Source organism: Schistocerca gregaria, chromosome X (assembly GCF_023897955.1).
Source record: "Schistocerca gregaria isolate iqSchGreg1 chromosome X, iqSchGreg1.2, whole genome shotgun sequence".
NCBI lineage: Eukaryota > Metazoa > Arthropoda > Insecta > Orthoptera > Acrididae > Schistocerca > Schistocerca gregaria.
The window spans coordinates 105,174,289-105,196,064 of record NC_064931.1 but is presented as its reverse complement, the minus strand read 5'-3'; the positions used below and the strand labels follow the sequence as shown (position 1 = coordinate 105,196,064).

Here is a 21,776-nt window from a genome sequence, read left to right as displayed (position 1 = left end):
TTGTATTCCGACATAATGACCTTTGTAGATTCTGAAAAGCTCATCTGCAGAAACCAGCACGGTTTTAGGAAACAGCGGTCATGCGAGACACAGCTGACCCTCTTTGTGCATGATATACAACAGGCTCTAGATACCGGCTCCCAGGTTGATGCAATATTTCTCGACTTTCGAAAGGCGTTCGACTCCGTTTCGCACGGTCGCTTTCTACAAAAAGTGCGCACTTACGGTCTATCCGATGACATATGCGGTTGGATAGAAAGTTTTCTAACAGACAGGGAGCAGTATGTCGTCTACATCTACATCTACATCCATACTCCGCAAGCCACCTGACGGTGTGTGGCGGAGGGTACCCTGAGTACCTCTATCGGTTCTCCCTTCTATTCCAGTCTCGTATTGTTCGTGGAAAGAAGGATTGTCGGTATGCCTCTGTGTGGGCTCTAATCTCTCTGATTTTATCCTCATGGTCTCTTCGCGAGATATACGTAGGAAGGAGCAATATACTGCTTGACTCTTCGGTGAAGGTATGTTCTCGGAACTTTAACAAAAGCCCGTACCCAGCTACTGAGCGTCTCTCCTGCAGAGTCTTCCACTGGAGTTTATCTATCATCTCCGTAACGCTTTCGCGATTACTAAATGATCCTGTAATGAAGCGCGCTGCTCTCCTTTAGATCTTCTCTATCTCTTCTATCAACCCTATCTGGTACGGATCCCACGCTGCTGAGCAGTATTCAAGCAGTGGGCGAACAAGCGTACTGTAGACTACTTCCTTTGATTTCGGATTGCATTTCCTTAGGATTCTTTCAATGAATCTCAGTCTGGCATCTGCTTTACCGACGATCAACTTTATATGATCATTCCATTTTAAATCACTCCTAATGCGAACTCTCATATAATTTATGGAATTAACTGATTCCAGTTGCTGGCCTGCTGTTTTGTAGCTAAATGATAAGGGATCTATCTTTCTATGTATTCGCAGCACGTTACACTTGTCTACATTGAGAGTCAATTGCCATTCCCTGCACCATGCATCAATTCGCTGCAGATCCTCCTGCATTTCAGTACAATTTTCGATTGTTACAACCTATCGATACACCACAACATCATCTGCAAAAAGCCTCAGTGAACTTCCGATGTCATCCATAATGTAATTTATGTATATTGTGAATAGCAACGGTCCTACGACACTCCCCTGCGACGTCCCTTCTTGAAAACGGGGATGACCTGTGCCCTTTTCCATTCCTTTGGAACGCTACGCTCTTCTAGAGACCTACGGTACACCGCTGCAGGAAGGGGGGCAAGTTCCTCCACGTACTCTGTGTAAAATCGAACTGGTATCCCATCAGGTCCAGCAGCTTTTCCTCTTTCAAGCGATTTTAATTGTTTCTCTATCCCTCTGTCGTCTATTTCGATATCTACCATTTTGTCATGTGTGCGACAATCTAGAGAAGGAACTACAGTGCAGTCTTCTTCTGTGAAACAGCTTTGGAAAAAGACATTTAGTATTTCGGCCTTTAGTCTGTCATCCTCTGTTTCAGTACCATTTTGGTCACAGAGTGTCTGGACATTTTGTTTTGTTCCACCTATCGCTTTGACATAAGATCAAATTTTCTTAGGATTTTTTGCCAAGTCAGTACATAGAACTTTACTTTCGAATTCATTGAACGCCTCTCGCATAGCCCTCCTCACACTACATTTCGCTTCGCGTAATTTTTGTTTGTCTGCAAGGGTTTGGCTATGTTTATGTTTGCTGTGAAGTTCCCTTTGTTTCCGCAGCAGTTTTCTAACTCGGTTGTTGTACCACGGTGGCTCTTTTCCATCTCTTACTCTTGCTTGGCACATACTCATCTAACGCATGTTGTACGATGGTTTTGAACTTTGTCCACTGATCCTCAACACTATCTGTACTTGAGACAAAACTTTTGTGTTGAGCCGTAAGATACTCTGTAATCTGCTTTTTGTCACTTTTGCTAAACAGAAAAATCTTCCTACCTTTTTTAATATTTCTATTTACGGCTGAAATCATCGATGCAGTAACCGCTTTATGATCGCTGATTCCCTGTTCTGCATTAACTGTTACAAACAGTTCGGGTCTGTTTGTCACCAGAAGGTCTAATGTGTTATCGCCACGAGTCGGTTCTCTGTTTAACTTCTCAAGGTAGTTTTCAGTTAAAGCACTTAAAAAAATTTCACTCGATTCTTTGTCGCTGCCACCCGTTATGAACGTTTGAATCTCCCAGTCTATATCCGGCAAATTAAAATCTCCACCCAGAACTATAACATGGTGGGGAAATCTACTCGAAACATTTTCCAAATTATTCTTCAGGTGCCCAGCCACAACAGCTGCTGAGCCCAGGGGCCTATAGAGACATCCAATTACCATGTCTGAGCCTGCTTTAACCGTGAACTTCACCCAAATCATTTCACATTTTGGGTCTCCGTCGTCCTGAACGGGATGACTTCAACAGAATCAAGCGTAACTTCAGGTGTGCCCCAGGGCAGTGTAATAGGTCCTCAGCTTTTTACGATTTACATAAACGATCTGGTTGATGGTAATGACAGCGGCGTTAGACTGTTTGTCGATGATGCTGTAGCCTACAGGAAAGTAGTATCACGCGAAAGTTGTGAACAAATCAATGAAGATTTGCAAAAATATTAATACGTGGTGTGATGACTGGCAGTTATCTCTGAATATTAGTAAGTGTAACCTACTGCGTAAAACAAGGAGACAATCCCCATTGTTGTATGAGTACAAAATAAACGCCCAGTCTTTGGAAGTGGTAACATCCGTCAAGTATCTGGTTGTGACTATTCGAAATGTTCTCAGATGTAATGATCAGATTACACAAGTAACGGGTAAGGCGAACTCTAGATTGCGGTTTATTGGTAGAATCCTGACGCGATGCAGTCCTTCAACAAAGGAAATATCTTACAATACGTTATTTCGTCCAACTTACCAGTAGGGTCTGATTCAAGAGATTGAGAAGGTCCAAAGAAGAGCGGCAAGATTCGTGACTGGTGCATTTATCCATCGCGAGAGCGTTACAAATCTCATAGAAAGTCTGAAGTGGGGCACACTTACAGATAGACGACGCGCTAAACGGAAGGGGCTGCTCACTAAATTCCGAAATCAGATCTTCGCCGAGGATGTAGAGCATATGTTGGTACCACCAACTTTCAAATCGCGCAATGATCACCATTCAAAGATAAGGGAAATCAGAGCTCGTACTGCGGCGTTCAGACAGTCGTTTTTCCATCGCGCGATCCGCGAATGGAATAGAGGGCGGGGGGAATATGACTTTGGCGCGAATTGTGCCCTCCGCCACACACCGCTTGGTGGCAAATAGCAGAGTATATATGTAGATGTGGATGTTAATGTTGTCCAAACATTGCCGAGAAATTCGTTTATGTATTTGCTTTTGGTCAGAATTCAACAAATGCAGTACCCATCTAACACAAAAGTTTCTCGTAGTGTAAGTGTACCTCTCTCTTTCTTCTAAGCCGAGTGGTGTGCTCACAGCATCCACTTGACGCCGTTGACAGAGGACGACACGGTTGTTGTCGGTCGCGATTGGCAAGTCTGGGCCGGAACACGGCGCTGACTTTTTTTCTCTTTTTCTTCTGATATGCCTATAGAGAAAACTGTTCCACGTATCTTTCATCGCCGAAGATTCTTTACTATATTGTTTTCATTCGTGGTTGCAGTTTTAGGGCATCATTCACGTGGCTCACTTTCAAAAAATTATGGCCACGTCTGAATGCAATCATCCATTTATTACGTGCCGAAAATAAAAAGCGGACTCTTTTGTACCCTCACCAGCGTTAGATGAATCTGCGCTCACGAAAAAGTGACCAAACAAAGAATTTTAGGAGGGAGGGGAGTTCCAGATTATCGATTTGGACGAAACACTGACGACTACTCTAAGCAACCGTGTGGTAATCACTTCTCCGCAAGCCGGCCGCTGTGGCCGGACCCAGCGAGGTGGCGCAGTGGTTAGCACACTGGACTCGCATTCGGGAGGACGACGGTTCAATCCCGTCTCCGGCCGTCCTGATTTAGGTTTTCCGTGATTTCCCTAAATCGTTTCAGGCAAATGCCGGGATGGTTCCTTTGAAAGGGCACGGCCGATTTCCTTCCCAATCCTTCCCTAACCCGAGCTTGCGCTCCGTCTCTAATGACCTCGCTGCCGACGGCACGTTAAACACTAACCACCACCACCACATCTCTGTGGCCGTGCGGTTGTAGGCGCTTCAGTCCGGAACCGCGCTGCTGCTTCGTCCGCAAGTTCGAATCCTGCCTCGGTGATGGATGTGCGATGTCCTTAAATTAGTTAGGTTTAAGTAGTTCTAAGTCTAGGGGACTGATGACCACAGATGTTAAGTCCCATAGTCCTTAGAGCCATTTGTACCATTTGTACTACTCCGCAGGTGTAAACGACATTTTTCGCACGTTAATGCATAAGATGTGCCAAACACAAATAAAAGATTTTTGATGTCGACTTCATTGCTCTGCTCCCTGTTTTTGTAACGTATCAGAGAGTCACACTTTTAATTTTTGGAACTGCGCCGCCAAATGGGTGATTTAATGGTTTCCAGGACAGCGTGATGAAAGAAATAAAAATACGATTGTCTTAGAAACTCGTTGGCCAGGACATCGGATTTGCCTTGGCGCAGTTTGGTAGCCCGCGTTGGAAGTTGTAGAAGGTAACAAATGTTGTCCCTCTAGGGCGAATTGCCACCCAAATAAACGGCGTCGAGCGGCCAACTGAATCTTTTTGAAGTGACTGCCGTTTGTGCATCAATGGCTGCCGCTACGGGCACAATATAAGGAGAGGTAATGGGAACCAGCATTACTGCGCCACAAGATGGGACAAACAGTGTACCTCCTGATATGTCATCCAACCCTGTTAATTGACGAGGGTGAAATGTCGATTTATTACATCGCGAAAACTATCATCGGCACAACTAGCGTTTTCTTTACTACTTTTTTTGGAGCTTGTTTTATGTGCTGCCACCTCCACTTACTGATGCATAGCAAGTGGTACAATATTAGTGTTATATTGAAATATGTGTAATTGTAATATAACGCTGCTAGAATGACCGAGGGAGACGACACAGAGGTAAGACACTGGACTTTCATTCGGGCGGAAAGTTCAAATGGTTCAAATGGCTCTAAGCACTATGGGACTTAACTTCTGAGGTAATCAGTCCCCTAGACTTAGTACTACTTGAACCTAACTAACCTAAGGACATCACACACATCCATGCCGGAGGCAGGATTCGAACCTGCGACCGTAGCAGCAGCGCGGTTCCGGACCGAAGCGCCTAGTACCGCTCGGCAACAAGGCTGGCGAAGGTTGGGTATATGTTTCCCGCGATTTCCCTAACTCGCCTACGAAACCTTGGGGTGGTTCCCCTAAAAAAAAAAAAAAAAAAAAAAACACAGCTACTGTCCTTCCCTGTCATACCTAACACGTGTTAGCCCTCCGTCTTTAACGATCTCGCCGTCGACGAAACGTTAAAAACTCCGAATCTTCCTTTGTGTTTCTTCTAGAATGATGATGATGACGTTTTGTTTGTGGGGTGCTCAACTGCACGGTTATCAGTGTCTGGACACAATCCAATCTTGCCACTTTCACGGACGATGATGAAGTGATGAGGACAACACAAACAACGGGCGGAGAAAATCCCCATCCCGTCCTGGAATCGAACTCTAGACGCCGTGATCTAATTCTAGAATGATATTCTCAAATACTGCAACACGCTAGGAGCATTCAATAAGTAATGCAATTTATTTTTATCTCGGCCAGTTTCGGTTGAAAGTATGTGGAATTTGTTGTGGACATCGTGGAATATGTCCGCTTCAGCCACTATATTGTCATAAAGTTCCGATAGGCGTCTGCCAACGGAGGTGCGTGCCAAGCAGAGAGCTGCCATTGAGTTTCTTTTGGCGGAAAAGAAGAGCACTGCAGTTAGTCATAGGCTCTTGCAGTATGCCTTTGGAGACCTAACAGTGAACAAAAGCACGGTGAGTCGTTGGGTGAGGCGTCTGTCTGTCATAATCGTAAAAAGGTCACTATGACGTTGCATCCCCTCTGGTCTCGAGACACACACTCATTCACTTGGGAAGTGAGTCAGAAAGGCGTTGGAACATCTCCTGAGGTAACATGGCACACTACTGTTGTATCCCAGACACTGGCACTGGGACAGAGTTGACATCTGATTTGATCCCACGTTCTATAGCGGATAGGCCATGGGAGTACCTCAACATCACACACACACGCACACACACACACACACACACACACACACACACACACACACACACACACACACACACACACACAAACACACAGTTCACAGACTCACGTGCCGTGTGCATATGAGCATTGTCCTGTTGAAAATGGCACCACGATGCCACGTACTGTTGTGCTGCCAGATTGCCTCAGTCACCAGCAGCCGTTACCAGATGCTATTCCCGATGGCTTCCCACACCACGAAGCCATTCATCAGCAGTCCGTGCTTCCCGGTCGTGGCACCACTCCAAACACAGCCGTTTGTGTGTGGCGTTAATGGCATCCTACACGTGGAACTGCAGTTCTCCCGTCCAGCTGCTCCTAGTCTCCGACCAATGGTAATGGATGACACAAAATGTTGCACAGCGACCGTCACTTGTTCTCGGATGACAGGTGGAGACATGAAGAAAATTACAATGTGCTTGTTACACCTCCCTCTTGGTTGTCCTACGTGGTCCACCAGAACCTTGGCGGTATGCCTGCCCTCACATTCAAGTGGAGTCCATGATAGGGCCACTGTCACATCTGAATGCCTCACAAATCTGGATAGAGTATCACTCTACATCTGTAGCTGTTCACAGCTCTTGTATGCTAATAGGCCACTGGCTTAGTTGGCAGCTAACTCTAAATATAGATAAATATAAATTAATGCAGATGAATAGGAAAAAGATTCCCGTAATGTTTGAATACTCCATTAGTAGTGTAGCGCTTGACACAGTCACGTCGATTAAATATTTGGGCGTAATATTGCAGAGCGATATGAAGTGGGACAAACATGTAATGGCAGTTGTGGGGAAGGCGGATACTCGTCTTCGGTTCATTGATAGAATTTTGGGAAGATGTGGTTCATCTGTAAAGGAGACCGCTTATAAAACACTAATACCACCTATTCTTGAGTACTGCTCGAGCGTTTGGGATCCCTATCAGGTCGGATTGAAGGAGGATATAGAAGCAATTCAGAGGCGGCCTGCTAGATTTGTTACCGGTAGGTTTGATCATCACGTGAGTGTTACGGAAATGCTTCAGGAACTCGGGTGGGAGTCTCTGGAGGAAAGGAGGCTTTCTTTTCGTGAATCGCTACTGAGGAAATTTAGAGAACTAGCATTTGAGGCTGATTGCAGTACAGTTTTACTGCCGCCAACTTATATTTCGCGGAAAGGCCACAAAGATAAGAGAGATTAGGACTCGTACAGTCACTTTTTCCTCGTTCTGTTTGGGATTGGAACAGGGAGAGGAGATGCTAGTTGTGGTACGTGGTATCCACACACCGTATGGTGGATTGCGGAGTAAGATGTAGATATTTCGATAACATTATTAAGTTATTAAGAGTAAAGAAAGAAAAAAAGACTTTTGTAAATATTATGGAAAAACTAATTACATTTACAGTTAGATCTAAACTTAACCCAACAAGCACAGTAGTCTCGTGCTGTTAACATTCACAATATTTTTAAGGAAAATTTACACAAACGTTAATTTCACAATTTGTATGTGCAAGAACCAGGAGTTTTCAGTATTCATGACAGTTTTAGACAAAATTTCGCGCGGCATGTATGCGCTGTAGCTAAGGCGGCTTTCGTACGCCTACCTGAGGTTTGATAGGTCACAAACGTTCTTTATCAATTCGTTCGTCTCGAGTTCACCTACATCAGTGTGGAACACTGCAAACAGTTACCATTTACACTCTGTATTTATATTTGGTATCTCTCCTAAGAGTCGTCGTGTGCATTTTCTCTGGTGTTTTGGCAAATATTTGCAATTTCATTTTGATATGTATAGCTCGAATCAGCCGAAAATACTGTTCATTACACTTTTCATGCGACACCCAATGTCAACGGAAAACGTCAGTTTGTTTCTCGTTACAAACAAAATCTTTTGGCCATCTGACCATGCTGGGCTTGTTATTAGCACGGAAGCTAAGGAATACAGTTAATTTTGGCCCACTGCATATGATTGTGTTCATTGCACATGCAAACAGTTGTGGATGGCAGGTTATGTTTTGGGCCTGAAGATGACACTATTTGGTGTCGAAACTAGTAGCAAGTATAAAGAAGACTAAACGACGTTGGATTAAAATACAGGTACTGGTTTTGTTATCATTATTCAAGTACCTCATGACGGGATGTAGTCCGACTATCCTTGTTGGATTACCAGAGATGGTGATTTGATATGGTTTTCGTGAAACACGCACTGTGCCATCTACAAACACGCGCCAATCCACTGATTGCTCACGCCTTCTATATATTCATCTCATAGTGCTTAGTATTTTACTCAAGTTCAGAAAGCTTCTCGCTAGAAGGCAGCACTAGCCAAATATATCTTAAAGACGTCCCATCGCACAAAACTTCTTACACCTTTAGTGAGACATACAGTTTCTGATGAAAAGTTCCCAGACACCCTCTGCAATAAAGTTATCACTAGATGTTCCGAAATTCCTTCACCAGGGAAGACGAATGGAATATTTCAGAATTTGAAACACGAATATCTGCTAGCATGAGTTTCTTAGAAGTAGATACCCTAGGGGTTGCGAAGCAACTCAAATCGCTTGATATGGGCAAGTCTTCAGGTCCAGATTGTATACCGATTAGGTTCCTTTCAGATTACGCTGATACTATAGCTCCCTACTTAGCACTCATATACAACCGCTCGCTCACCGATAGATCTGAGCCTTCAGATTGGAAAATTGCGCAGGTCGCACCAGTGTTCAAGAAGGGTAGTAGGAGTAATCCATTTAACTACAGAGCTATATCATTGACGTCGGTCTGCAGTAGGGTTTTGGAGCATATACTGTATTCAAACATTATGAATCACCTCGAAGGGAACGATGTATTGACACGTAATCAGCATGGCTTCAGAAAACATCGCTCTTGTGCAACGCAGCTAGCTCTTTATTCGCACGAAGTAATGGCCGCTATCGACAGGGGATCTCAAGTTGATTCCGTATTTCTAGATTTCCGGAAAGCTTTTGACACCGTTCCTCACAAGCGACTTCTAATCAAGCTGCGGAGCTATGGGGTATCGTCTCAGTTGTGCGACTGGATTCGTGATTTCCTGTCAGGAAGGTCGCAGTTCGTAGTAATAGCCGGCAAATCATCGAGTAAAACTGAAGTGATATCGGTGTTCCCCAGGGAAGCGTCCTGGGACCTCTGCTGTTCCTGATCTATATAAATGACCTGGGTGACAATCTGAGCAGTTCTCTTAGATTGTTCGCAGATGATGCTGTAATTTACCGTCTAGTAAGGTCATCCGAAGACCAGTATCAGTTGCAAACCGATTTAGAAAAGATTGCTGTATGGAGTGTCAGGTGGCAGTTAACGCTAAATAACGAAAAGTGTGAGATGATCCACATGAGTTCCAAAAGAAATCCGTTGGAATTCGATTACTCGATAAATAGTACAATTCTCAAGGCTGTCAATTCAACTAAGTACCTGGGTGTTAAAATTACGAACAACTTTAGTTGGAAGGTCCACATAGATAATATTGTCGGGAAGGCGAGCCAAAGGTTGCGTTTCATTGGCAGGACACTTAGAAGATGCAACAAGTCCACTAAAGAGACAGCTTACACTACACTCGTTCGTCCTCTGTTAGAATATTGCTGCGCGGTGTGGGATCCTTACCAGGTGGGATTGACGGAGGACATCGAAAGGGTGCAAAAAAGGACAGCTCGTTTTGTATTATCACGTTATAGGGGAGAGAGTGTGGCAGATATGATACACGAGTTGGGATGGAAGTCATTACAGCATAGACGTTTTTCGTCGCGGCGAGACCTTTTTACGAAATTTCAGTCACCAACTTTCTCTTCCGAATGCGAAAATATTTTGTTGAGCCCAACGTACATAGGTAGGAATGATCATCAAAATAAAATAAGAGAAATCAGAGCTCGAACAGAAAGGTTTAGGTGTTCGTTTTTCCCGCTCGCTGTTCGGGAGTGGAATAGTAGAGAGATAGTATGATTGTGGTTCGATGAACCCTCTGCCAAGCACTTAAATGTGAATTGCAGAGTAGTCATGTAGATGTAGTGGAGCCACTAGTGTAAAAGGAGGTGGGGAGTATTGTGTTGTCTGTGTTATCTGCAGAGAGGCAGTAACAGCAGAAGGGATCGGCCAGGAGATTCCTATATGGATTAGTCATTGGATGTCATATGAGTACCAAAGCCATTAGGGAAATTTTAACCTGTCTAAAGCTGCCCAAGTCGACTGTTGGTTATCTGATTGTAAACTGGAAACGTGAATAAACACGACAGCTAACTCAAGACCAGGCAACTGAAAGAATCATCTGTGAGTTCCAAAGTGCTACCAGCACAATGACTGTGCGTAGGGAGTTAAGAAGGAAGGGATACAGTGGTCAACACCTCTTGATAAGCCGCATATTTCTGTAGTCAACGCTAAGTGGTGCTTGCAGTTCTGTAAAGAGCGGCGCCACTCGCAGTGGATGATTGAAAACGTGTGGTTTGGAGCGATGAATCACCCTACACCTTGTGGCAATCCGATGGAAGGGCTTCAGTTTGGCGAATGTTATCTGCCATCGTGTGTAATGTCATCAGTGACGTACGGAGGCCGTGGTGGTTTCGTGTTTAAGGTATGGTCCCCTTATTGCGCTTAAGAAAACGCTAAATTCGGAAGGATGTGACCATTTTACAGCGTTGCGTACTGCATACTTGGAGACGATCATTGTTTCATGTTTGTATCAGCATGACAACGCACTATTTCATAGGGCGCCATCTGTGAGTCCTTCGTTTGTGGACAAACAAATCCCTAGAATGGACTGGCCTGCCGAGAGTCTCAACCTGAACCTAATGGAGTATCTTTGAGTTGAGTTGGGACATCGACTTCACTCCAGATTACAGTGTCCAACATCTCTACCTTCTTTGGTATTGGCTCTTGACGAAGAATGGACTGCATTTCTCCACAAACATTCAGAAATCTCGTTGAAAGTGTCACTAGCAGAGTTCGAGCCGTCATAAAGGCATAGTGTGGGCACACCCCATATTTGTCCACTAATAGACTTCCAGATATTTCTGATCAGATATTGTATGCGTCCCATCAATCAAAAGACGGTCAGCGGTGATAAAACTGATGGGTATGCAGTACAAATTATTGGAACATCCTCTGATTTCACCAGCTATGGCCCCTTCTGATCGCCGAATAGTTGCGAATTTCGAGAAATTTGTCGCTAAAATATTTGGAGCGAGGGGGCACGTTGGCTCGCACACTGGACCCCCATTAAAGAGGAGCGGCGTTCAAATCCCCGTCATATCATCCAGATTTAAATTTTGTGTAGCTTCTCTAGATCATTTTCAGTGTATGCCAGTATGGTACCTTTGAAACGAACAACACCAGTTTCGAACATATCCTTGTCCATCCAGAGCATTAGTTCTGTCTCTAACTTTCTCGCCGTCCTTGAGACTTTATAACTTAAACTTCTTTGCGGCCTAAAAATGATTTGAAGCTAAGGACAGCTGTTGGCAGTAGGTGGATAGTTTATAGATCTTCCAGATGCCCACTTGAGGGATGGAATCTACCCACTGAAGGACGCTAGATGATATATATTGGCCTAAAAGAGGATTATGTCGAAAAATAAATGCAATTTAGAAATAAATACACCTCTTTTCATTGCCGGGATGGGAAAGCATCAACGTGCCCGCTTACAGGTAATTATCTTATGAATTTTAAAACGCTCCTTCCAGGCGCATATCACAACGATGAAATTGTAGCTTACAGGCTTTCCCGTACAATGCCCCCTACTTTTTTTTTTATTTAAATCATTGTGGGTGAACTTTTGTGCCATTATACATATATAAAATATTAAAATAACGCATGTTTCGGTCGAGTTGTTGTAGTGTTCCTCAGAACATAAACTGATTTTTCTGGAGTTGGGTACTTCAACAAACCGTATTGTTACCGGTATCACAAGAGCAATGACGTCATCATTATTGCCCCTAACACAACAAAAAAAGTTTTGCATCACCCCAGTTCCCAGAACACCTGAAGATAGACGTTGACTGTGGATATTGTATCACAGACACAGTCCCTTTGACTCTTCAGAGATGTCACTAAACCCGCCCAAAGATGTAAACAACCATGCATGAGCAACGCCTATTAGACGGAGGGGTTCCGACAGCCGATCACTTCCAGTCATTCCACAAGGAAGGAGGTGCACGGCTCGTGTTGTCTGTAGTTCAAACATGCCTAGACGGTCAATACCGCGGTTCGATCGCGTCCGCATTGTTACTTTGTGCCAGGAAGGGCTCTTAACAAGGGAAGTGTCCAGGCGTCTCGGAGTGAACCAAAACGATGTTGTTCGGAAATAGAGGAGATACAGAGAGACAGGAACTGTCGATGACATGCCTTGCTCAGGCCACCCAATGGCTACTACTGCAATGGATGACCGCTATCTACAGATTATGGCTCGGAGGAATCCTGACAGCAACGCCATGCTTTTCGTGCAACCAAAGGACGTCGTGTTAAGACTCAAACTGTGCGCAATAGGCTGCATAATGCACAACTTCACTCCCGACGTCCATGGTGAGGCCCATCTTTGAAACCACGACACCATGCACCGCGGTACAGATGGGCCCAAAAATATACCGAACGGACCGCTCAGGATTGGCATCACGTTCTCTTCACCAATGACTGTAGCATATGCCTTCAACCGGACAATCGTCGCAGACGTGTTTGGAGCCAACCTGGTCAGGCTGAACTCCTTAGTCACACTGTCTAGCGCGTGCAGCAAGGTGGAGGCTCCCTGATGTTATGGAGTGGCGTTATGTAGGGCCGACGTACGCCACTGGTGGTCATGGAAGGCGATATTGGTGGTCATGGAAGCATATTGGCAAGGCATTCGTCTTCATGGACGACAATTTGCGCCCCCATCGTGCACATCTTGTGACTTCTTTCAGGATAACAACATCTCTCGACTAGAGTGTCCAGCTTGTTCTCCACACATGAACCCTATGGAACATACCTGGGATAGATTGAAAAGGGCTGTTTATGGGCGATGTGATCCACCAACCATTCCGAGGGATCTACGCCGAACCGCCGTTGAGGAGACCAACAGTGTCTTCATGAACTTGTGAATAGTATGCCACAACGAATACAGGCATGCATCAGTGCAAGAGGGTGTGTACAGCAATCTGGACCACCAGCTCTGAAGGTCTCGGTGTATGGTGGTACACCATCCAATGTGTGGTTTTCATAAGCAATAAAAAGGGCTGAAATGATGTTAACGTTGATCTCTATTCTAATTGTCTGTACAGGTTCCGGAACTCTCGGAGCCGAGGTGATGCAAAACTTTTTTTGATGCGTGTATAACGTGTCTGTCGTACAAAAGAATATTATATGTGGGAGACCAGTCATAGATTTCAAAACTTGTTGATAACTGGTATCCTACTGTCAGAATAGTCACTGGAAAAAAGTAATAACACGTTGATTACATGTAACAAGTTTAAATTGTGTAACGCAATGGCACTCGAACTCAGACTTCCGTGCAGTGCTCTACTATTGCGCTAGTCGAGATCGCCTCATGGCCGACCTACAGCTACAATCTGCTTCTAGCTGCTCTTGATTCCTTCCAAATTTCTATAGTTCTATAGCACTAGAGAACTGATATAACCGAGAGTTTTATAGCTGTAGCTGACATGGAATTCTTTTTCTCTTTGGGATTACGTGGAATAGCCAGTTGAAGCTTCAGACGGTTCCTGATTCAACTCCACAAGATGCCATTATGCTACATAACGTGCAGTGAAACTAATCAAGTGACAAGATTTCTCAGATTAAAACGGAAGAGAATGCAAGTGTAATGAAACTAGCCAATGCTTCACTCAGCTGTACTCTCAAGGTCAGTGCCCAAACACATATCGGCATCAAAAAGGATAGTAATTGGATATTAGCATTAGCACCCGTAGAACTTTATTTGTGTGTGGGGGGGGGGGGAGGGGGGAGACTAGAATTGACATTTTTAAAGAAATGATTTGCTCAATTTCAAGGCGTGTCTTGCTTCAAGAAATAAATTTTATTGGTGCAACAAAAAACTTATTATCTTCCAGAGAATTGATGATCAGATTCCAGGGAGCGTTCAAGTGCCCCCCCGCCCCCTTGCTCCCCCGTACGGACCCCCATGGGTAGAAGTAGCAGTATGGTATTGGTATTAGTAGCGTAATTATCAATAGTAGTTGTTAGTGATGTCAATAGTAATATTAGTATCAGCTAGCGTAGCAGTAAAATCAAGGAAGTGGAAATGGTTATGGGACCTACTAACATATGTAGTAGTTGCTGCAGTATTGATGTGGGAGCCTAGTCGTTGGTTGATTTTTTTTTGGGGGGGGGGGGGGAGGGGGGGCCAAACAGCGAGGTCATCGGTTCCCATCGGGTTAGAGAAGGATGGGGAAGGACGTGTTTCGTGCCCTTTCAAAGGAACCACAGCGGCATTTGCCTGAAGTGATTTAGGGAAATATCGAAAGACCTGAATCAGGATGGCCTGACGCGGATTTCAACCGTTGCCCTCCAGAAAGCAAGTGCAGTGTGCTAACCACTGCGCCATCTCGCTCGGTGAGTCTAGTTGTCGTTGTGACAACTATTGAAGATAGTGGCTATTTCCCAAGTGGTCTCTATTTAAGACACATTATATGTATGACCTAGTCACCAAGCGTATTTATATTCCCCTAAGGAATGTATTCTTTCAATACTGATACACTGTATTTGGAGATGTATATGATGCCTGATTATTTTTTTCCAACCCTGTGTATAGCGAGCTTTAGGCTGTTAAGCTTTAACAGCAACTACAAATATACCAACAGCTTAGTATTCTGCTTCATCTTCTTCCTATTTCACATATTTTCAGCACTAGTACTAAGTTCATTCTGCACGCAAGGCAAAACCGCTCTGATCTCTGATGCTGCGACGCATGTGCGGCAGTGAAATCTGACGGCAGCGCGTGGAAACACTGCTGGTGCTAGTTGTGCAGGCGCGTGTACATGTGGCGCCAACAGCGATCGTATATTGATGAGTAACTTTCGTTAAAATGAAACTGTTGCTGATTACATTTCACTGCATCACATCTCTATATAGTTATTTTGTTAACAAAGTGTCGTTTATACGTTAATTGGTTGCAGCTACAAAATTATGGATGGTAAATCGCTGCTAGATTTAAATTTTACAATAGTTGCTTCAGGCTTTTGCCCGGTGTCAATTTACAAAAGATTGGTATAGTAGCAGAGCCAACAGCACACATAATGACAACAGATACCCACAGTCTAATATGTTATACTGTGAGATTCCAATCCCGTGCGTGTCTCTGCAAAAAGAAGACAACAATGTGTCGCTCTCTGTTATTCAGCAGTGAAGTGATATCTCTGTACGCCATACTCTTTGCTTTGCAGACTAGGGAGCGAGAATTATTTCAACAGCTGTCCGTATTCGGTAGCAGTTGGGAGCGTGGTGCGGTTGTGGTTGCGGTTATGTGTTGTCAAAGTGTTAAGTGAATACAATGTGGATGCAGTTAGCAAATATATCTGTGAACGCTGTTGTTCGTATTGACGCCGTGCTATAAGTATGCAGTTCTAAAGAAAACAGGAAAACAGTAAGGAAGTTTAGCTGTATTGAATTACATACTAGCGATTGCTTGACCATTAAAAGAAATAAAGGACGGAGGGATCAAAAGTGATGGAATTTAAAATATTTCCGTGTACAATCGACGCAGCATTCACACAAAAAAATGAGACCTGCATTGTGCACCAAATATAACGAAAACCACTGAGGTTGAACATGTGCTCGGGCAGCGAAATTTTTGTATTATGGCATTATTACAACTAGGAACACAGTCTGCTTCTGTTTGTGCTGATTGTTACCGCCTTGCGACGGATACGTGTTGTACGGCAATTGAAAAAATATAATTTTCCGACCAAATTCGGTAACCGTGGTGTACACTGTCGCATTCCTTTGTGTAATACCGCACGTCTGCTGTATTCCTTGTAACGCATAGTTTAGTAAAAACTGTTGGTGTATCATTACCCGGCTCCATTAGTGCCCCTAGGTGTTCTGTTAGAATCTTGTAACGTAAGCATTTTCTGGGAAATACAGATTTCTATTTTTGTCGCGTGTACTCAGTGAAACATGCCGTTCCTTGTGCGTGAGTAATTTTGTAGATTTTTTTTCCCCACCATGATATTACCAGTGATGTGTAAAACATGCACAGATATGTGTAACTAATGCATAACAACACATGCTGTTGGAATCTCCTTTTTTTTTTCTTCGTCCCTGGCCTTTTACTGTGTTGGTGATAGTATCTGTATATTCTGGTTTTCACTATTCGGCAATATAAGGCATGGAAATTGAGCAGGGATATCCGTTCTTTATTGTTTTGTAACATGAAGTTCCATAGTCAGCTGGACAGCAAAAATTATCTGACCCATTTCTTGTTAATCTATAATTTCTGAAGACTAATCTGTTAGGCCTACTTAGGAATTGATTGAAATTTTATAACGTTCCTATTATCCCCACCATGTGTTACAAATGCACCTGCAACCAGATGAAATTCTTTCACTTTGTATGTTTGCTTCTGAATATTAGACTGATATAACTTCAGCAGTGCTATCTGTCAATTAAACCAGCACGCTTTATGAACTGGTATTCTATGCATTTTTGTCCATTTAATAACAGCTGACCATGATTACTATTACACCTGCATTTGTACCAAGACAAGGCTAGAATTTGTGTCCTTTCAGGGAAGCGTAATGCAAAAAATCCTTGCAAACAGATACTCAAAGAAATAAGGGTTTATATTAATAGAACATTTTCTCTATAAAAAAAATTATATTTGTATTACTACTGATCTTGTTTACAAATTGTGTTGTAATCCCACATCTTGAAATTCATGTCGCTCATAGTAGAAACAAATGGCATAGCATGCTTAGAATGTTACAATTTTAGTAACATTTATGTTGAAAATCATTTACATTGTGTTTTCTTTTTTTTTCCAGAGTACTCGGAATGTGTCGGATTTCATACATCTGTCATTTTAATGGGATGATTTCCTACAGTGAAAAGAAAAACTTGTATATTGGATGGAGGAAATCTGATCCTGGAGACTGACACCGGCATCTCTGATGAACTTACGTGAACAGCTGAACACTTTTATTGATTCAGCGGATGTGATTTCAGTGATTTTACAGTGACAATTTTTTGACATAAAGTTTATTTCCTTAAGTTTTTTGCTTAAGGAGCTATATAATTTTTTTGTCGTGTGACAGTATTTTATATTGAGTGTATTGTTTATAAACTGTTAAAATGTCATCCGCTCCGAGCCACAAACATTTCTCACGGACCACTAACCATCGTGGCATTCGCGGAAGTGGTCTGCGTGAATTAAACACAGGGCTACTAGAAGGTTTGTTTTCTGTTCTTTGACATTAAACATTTCTGATATGCATGAATGCTGCAAAATAATGAAACCATTTTGATAAGTCACCCAATCATGACTGTTGCATTTGGGTATAAAATTTGGGCTATCCTCAGAGAATCATAATGAGCTATCCTCAGAGAATCATAATGAATTATTGTTAGAAAACATCCAGTAACCTAACACATGATCAAACTAAATAGTTCCTGCAAGACTGTTATTGTAAATGCTATTCAGTGTATGTTTGCATCTTTTGTATTACTTAACTGTGTATGCAGGGTGTTTAACAATACACGTTATACACTTCTAGAACTTTTAGAGGGGACTTAGTAGATCAAGTATTACATAGGGACCCATGCCGGGAAACATCATCCAACGACGCTGCAGGGTGTCAGTCATATACAACGGCACATGTAAATTGTATGTATATACAGGGTGATTCCTGATAACAGTACAAATTTTCTAGGATTATGGAGAAGGATAAATGTATCAATGTGAGGCAAGGGTCCCTGTGCTGGAAACAAGTGTTTCAAAATTATAAATGAAAAGGTTCTGATATTGTACCGCTGACAGTGGAATATGTGCACAAGTAGTGTTGCTGCTAAGACTGTAGGGTATACCACTTTCAGAGGTGGTAGTATGGACGACAACTAGGAAAAAATGTCCAGCAAACATGCGCTCTAAAATGTGTAGCTGCAATTGCGTAGCTGAGGAGCTATGAGAACTTGTTTATTTTTGCTACTGTGAAAAACATCTCCTCTGTTGAACAAGTGCTCATAGCTCTTAAAGTATGCTTTGTAGAGGCCCTGTTTACGGGACATTTCTTCTTGTTTTCGTCCGTATTACCACCTCTGAAAATTGCCTGCCCTACAATCTTAGCAACAACAGTACCAGTGCAAGTGTTCCCTGTGAGAGGTTTCACAACGGTTTTCACTTACGACCTGTTCGTTTCCAGACAGGGTTTCCTATATAATACTTGATGTGCTAAGCCACCTCTACAACCTCTAGAAGTGTTTATCATGATATGTGAAACACACTGTATATACCCAGAATGAGATTTTCACTCTGCATCGGAGTGTGCGTTGATACGAAACTTCCTGGCAGATTAAAACTGTGCGCCGGACTGAGACTCGAACTCAGGACCTTTGCCTTTCGCGGACAAGTGCTCTACCAACTGAGCAACCCAAGCACAACTCATGCCCCGTCCTCACAGCTTTACTGGCAGAAGTAAAGCTGTGAGGACAGGGCATGATTGGTGCTTGGGTAGCTCAGTCGGTAGAGCACTTGTCCGCAAAAGACGAAGGTCCCGAGTTAGTCTCAGTCCGGCACACAGTTTTAATCTGCCAGGAAGTTTCCCACTGTATATACATTCTTCCATAGTTTTCTATTGTTATGAACCAGGACTCCACCATCTATGCAGTGACGCAGTGTTGTCAATCTGGATAGGAGCTATCTAGCATTATAAACTGAAGAGCCAAAGAAGTTTGTACACCTGCTTAATATCATGTAGGGCCCCCGCCAGCTCGCAGAAGTGCCCCAACGCAACGTGGCATGGACTCGTCGGATGTCTGAAGTAGTGCTGGAGAAAATTGGCACACCATGAATCCTGCAGGACTGTCCATAAATCCATAAGAGTACGAGGCCTGCAGGACTGTCCATAAATTCGTAAGAGTACGAGGGGATGGAGATCTCCTGTGAACAGCACATTGCAAGGCATCCCAAATATGCTCAGTAATGTTCATGTCTGGGGAGTTTGGTGGCCAACAGAAGTGTTTAAACTCAGTGTTCTGGGAGTGGCTCTGTAACAATTATGGACATGTGTGGTGTTGCACTGTTGTGCTATAATTGGCGAAGTCCTTCAGATTGCACAATGAATATGCAAGGATGCAGCTGATCACAGTATGCTTATGTACGTGTCAACTGTCAGTCAAATGTAGATGTATCAGGGGTCCCATATCACTCCAACTGCACATGCGCCACACCATTACAGAACCTCCACCCGCTTGAACAGTCCCCTGCTGACATGCAGGGTGCAAGGATTCATGAGGTTGTCTCCATACCCGTACACGTAAATACACTCAATACAATTTGAAGCAAGGCTTTTCCGACCAGGCAACATGTTTCTAGTCATCAACAGTCTGATGTTGGTGCTGATGGGCCCAGGCAAGCTGTAAAGCTTTGTGTCATGCAGTCATCAAGGGTACACGAGCGGACCATCAGTTCCAAAAGCCCGTATTGATGTTTAGTTGAATGGTTCACATGCTGAGACTTGTTGATAGTGCAGCATTGAAATCTGCAGCAATTTGCGGAAGGGTTGCACTTGTGTCACATTGAACGTTTCTCTTCAGTCATTGTCGGTCCCAACATTGGCAGGTTCTTTTTCTGGCCACATTGATGTTGGGGATTTGATGTTTTACTGGATTCCTGATATTCACAGTATACTCATGAAATGGTCAAATGGGAAAATCCCCACTTCATTGCTACCTTGGCGATGCTATGTTCCATCGCTTGTGTGCCGACTATAACAATACATTCAAATTCACTTAAATCTTGATAACCTGCCATTGTAGCAGCAGTAACCAATGTAAAAGTTGTGCCAGACATTTGTTATCTTATATAGGCGTTGCCGACCGCAGTGGCGTATTCTGCCTGTTTACATGTATTTGTATCTGAATACTCAGGCCTCTGTTTCAGCTGCTAGCAGTATTATGAACCACAGTTGCCAAAAACTAATCAATGTCTTCCTCATGTAATAATCTAAAATATTTCCATTTCATTTGGGCTGCTCAAGTCAGTTTTTGGGAAAATGTTCAAAACTGCTTTACAAGACTGCCTTGCACCTGTATTATCTGCAATGAATCCAGTCATTCTAGTCTATACTCAGGTCAGTGTTGCCTCCAATTAATACTGCAAAATCTAGGTAATTCCACACTACTGGCTATAGACTTGCTTTGAACGGTTCTAAAACTGTCACGGTGGAATCATGTGGCCGGTAAAAAACATCCACCAATTAAAGCTCACGTGGACCTGTTACTTTGGTCCAGATAACTTCACAGTTACTCAGTTTTGACCTCAATTGACAAAATATTTTTGTCGGTTGCAGTGAACTCTGCAGTTCGTATGGCATCAGATGTCTCTCCGATATACATTCCATGGCTCGCTAAATATTTTGGATCTTTCTACTTCATATTTCAGTCAGCTTTCAGTTCCGAAAGTAATTTGAGTGGATAACTTTCATTATGGGCAGTAAATTCAGGAACTTTGGTATAAATACTTTGACAATTCACTTTTAAAATGTTGATTTTGCTCTCTGCGTACTGACTGGTAAAGTTCATCAGAGGACCTCAAACTACTACCTAGCCTTAAGACCCCTCATGCTCCTCACATCTATCTGTTATACAAATAGCTGCTTTGTGTAGGGTATCCCTGAACTATCGAGGGGAGTCCTACAACACTCCACACCGCAATGCAGGTCCAAAAGTCTGCAGCCAAGTGCATCACAGAGTCAACAGAGAGTTTGGTTGAGACCACCCACTCAGTTCCAAACCATACCCCAATCAACACTGAGCGTGGTACTGCAAGTCACGAGCTATTACTGCACCCCGTAGTCACCATTTCCACCCATCACCTGTAGGAACTGATGATCGCCTCAGAAGATAAGCGACATATGTTATTGGTGCTGACATGAGCCACAACGTGCAGGCAACTGAACCCTGCACTAGTCACAGGCAAGCCCACCTCCACACCTTGGGTAAGGCCCTCCTGTGGACCTACTGAGCATGCATTGGACATCTTTCCGGCACTGGATGCTGTTTCCATAAAAGGCTCCATAATGCTGCATAACTTTGGAGCTCGTGATAATTGGCAATCCCCGTCCCTATGTGCCTGTTCTAACCCTGCTGAAGGAGCATCCACTGTGAATGGGTGAAGAGACAGGCAGCCTCCACAATGACTCTCCCCCTCAAGTCATGAGAGCACCTTACAACCCATAATTCACTATGTGGTGAAGGCTAACCCCTACATTGGGCAGTGTGTCTCGGCAGCTGAGCCCTTGGACAAAATAAGTGACTCCGGAGGGGTCCCATTTTGCAC

At 43.5% G+C, this 21,776-nt stretch overlaps 1 protein-coding gene and 1 non-coding gene across 4 annotated transcripts in view; both read left to right on the top strand.

The window, feature by feature from the left end:
- Positions 1 to 21,776, top strand: part of LOC126297792 (polyamine-transporting ATPase 13A3) — a 422,483-nt gene that overhangs the window by 210,475 nt on the left and 190,232 nt on the right. The window contains exons 1-2 of one of the 3 annotated variants that reach the window (XM_049988995.1): positions 15,637 to 15,866; positions 17,266 to 17,672. The exons of the other annotated variants lie outside the window; for them this stretch is intronic. Coding sequence (XP_049844952.1) covers positions 17,573 to 17,672 — 100 coding nt within the window. The 5' untranslated portion in view covers positions 15,637 to 15,866; positions 17,266 to 17,572. Of the gene's footprint in view, positions 1 to 15,636; positions 15,867 to 17,265; positions 17,673 to 21,776 lie in introns of those variants that run through there. 3 annotated transcript variants of the gene reach the window in all.
- On the top strand, positions 3,964 to 4,046 carry Trnaa-cgc (transfer RNA alanine (anticodon CGC)). Its single transcript has one exon. It is a non-coding gene; the product is annotated as a tRNA-Ala (tRNA).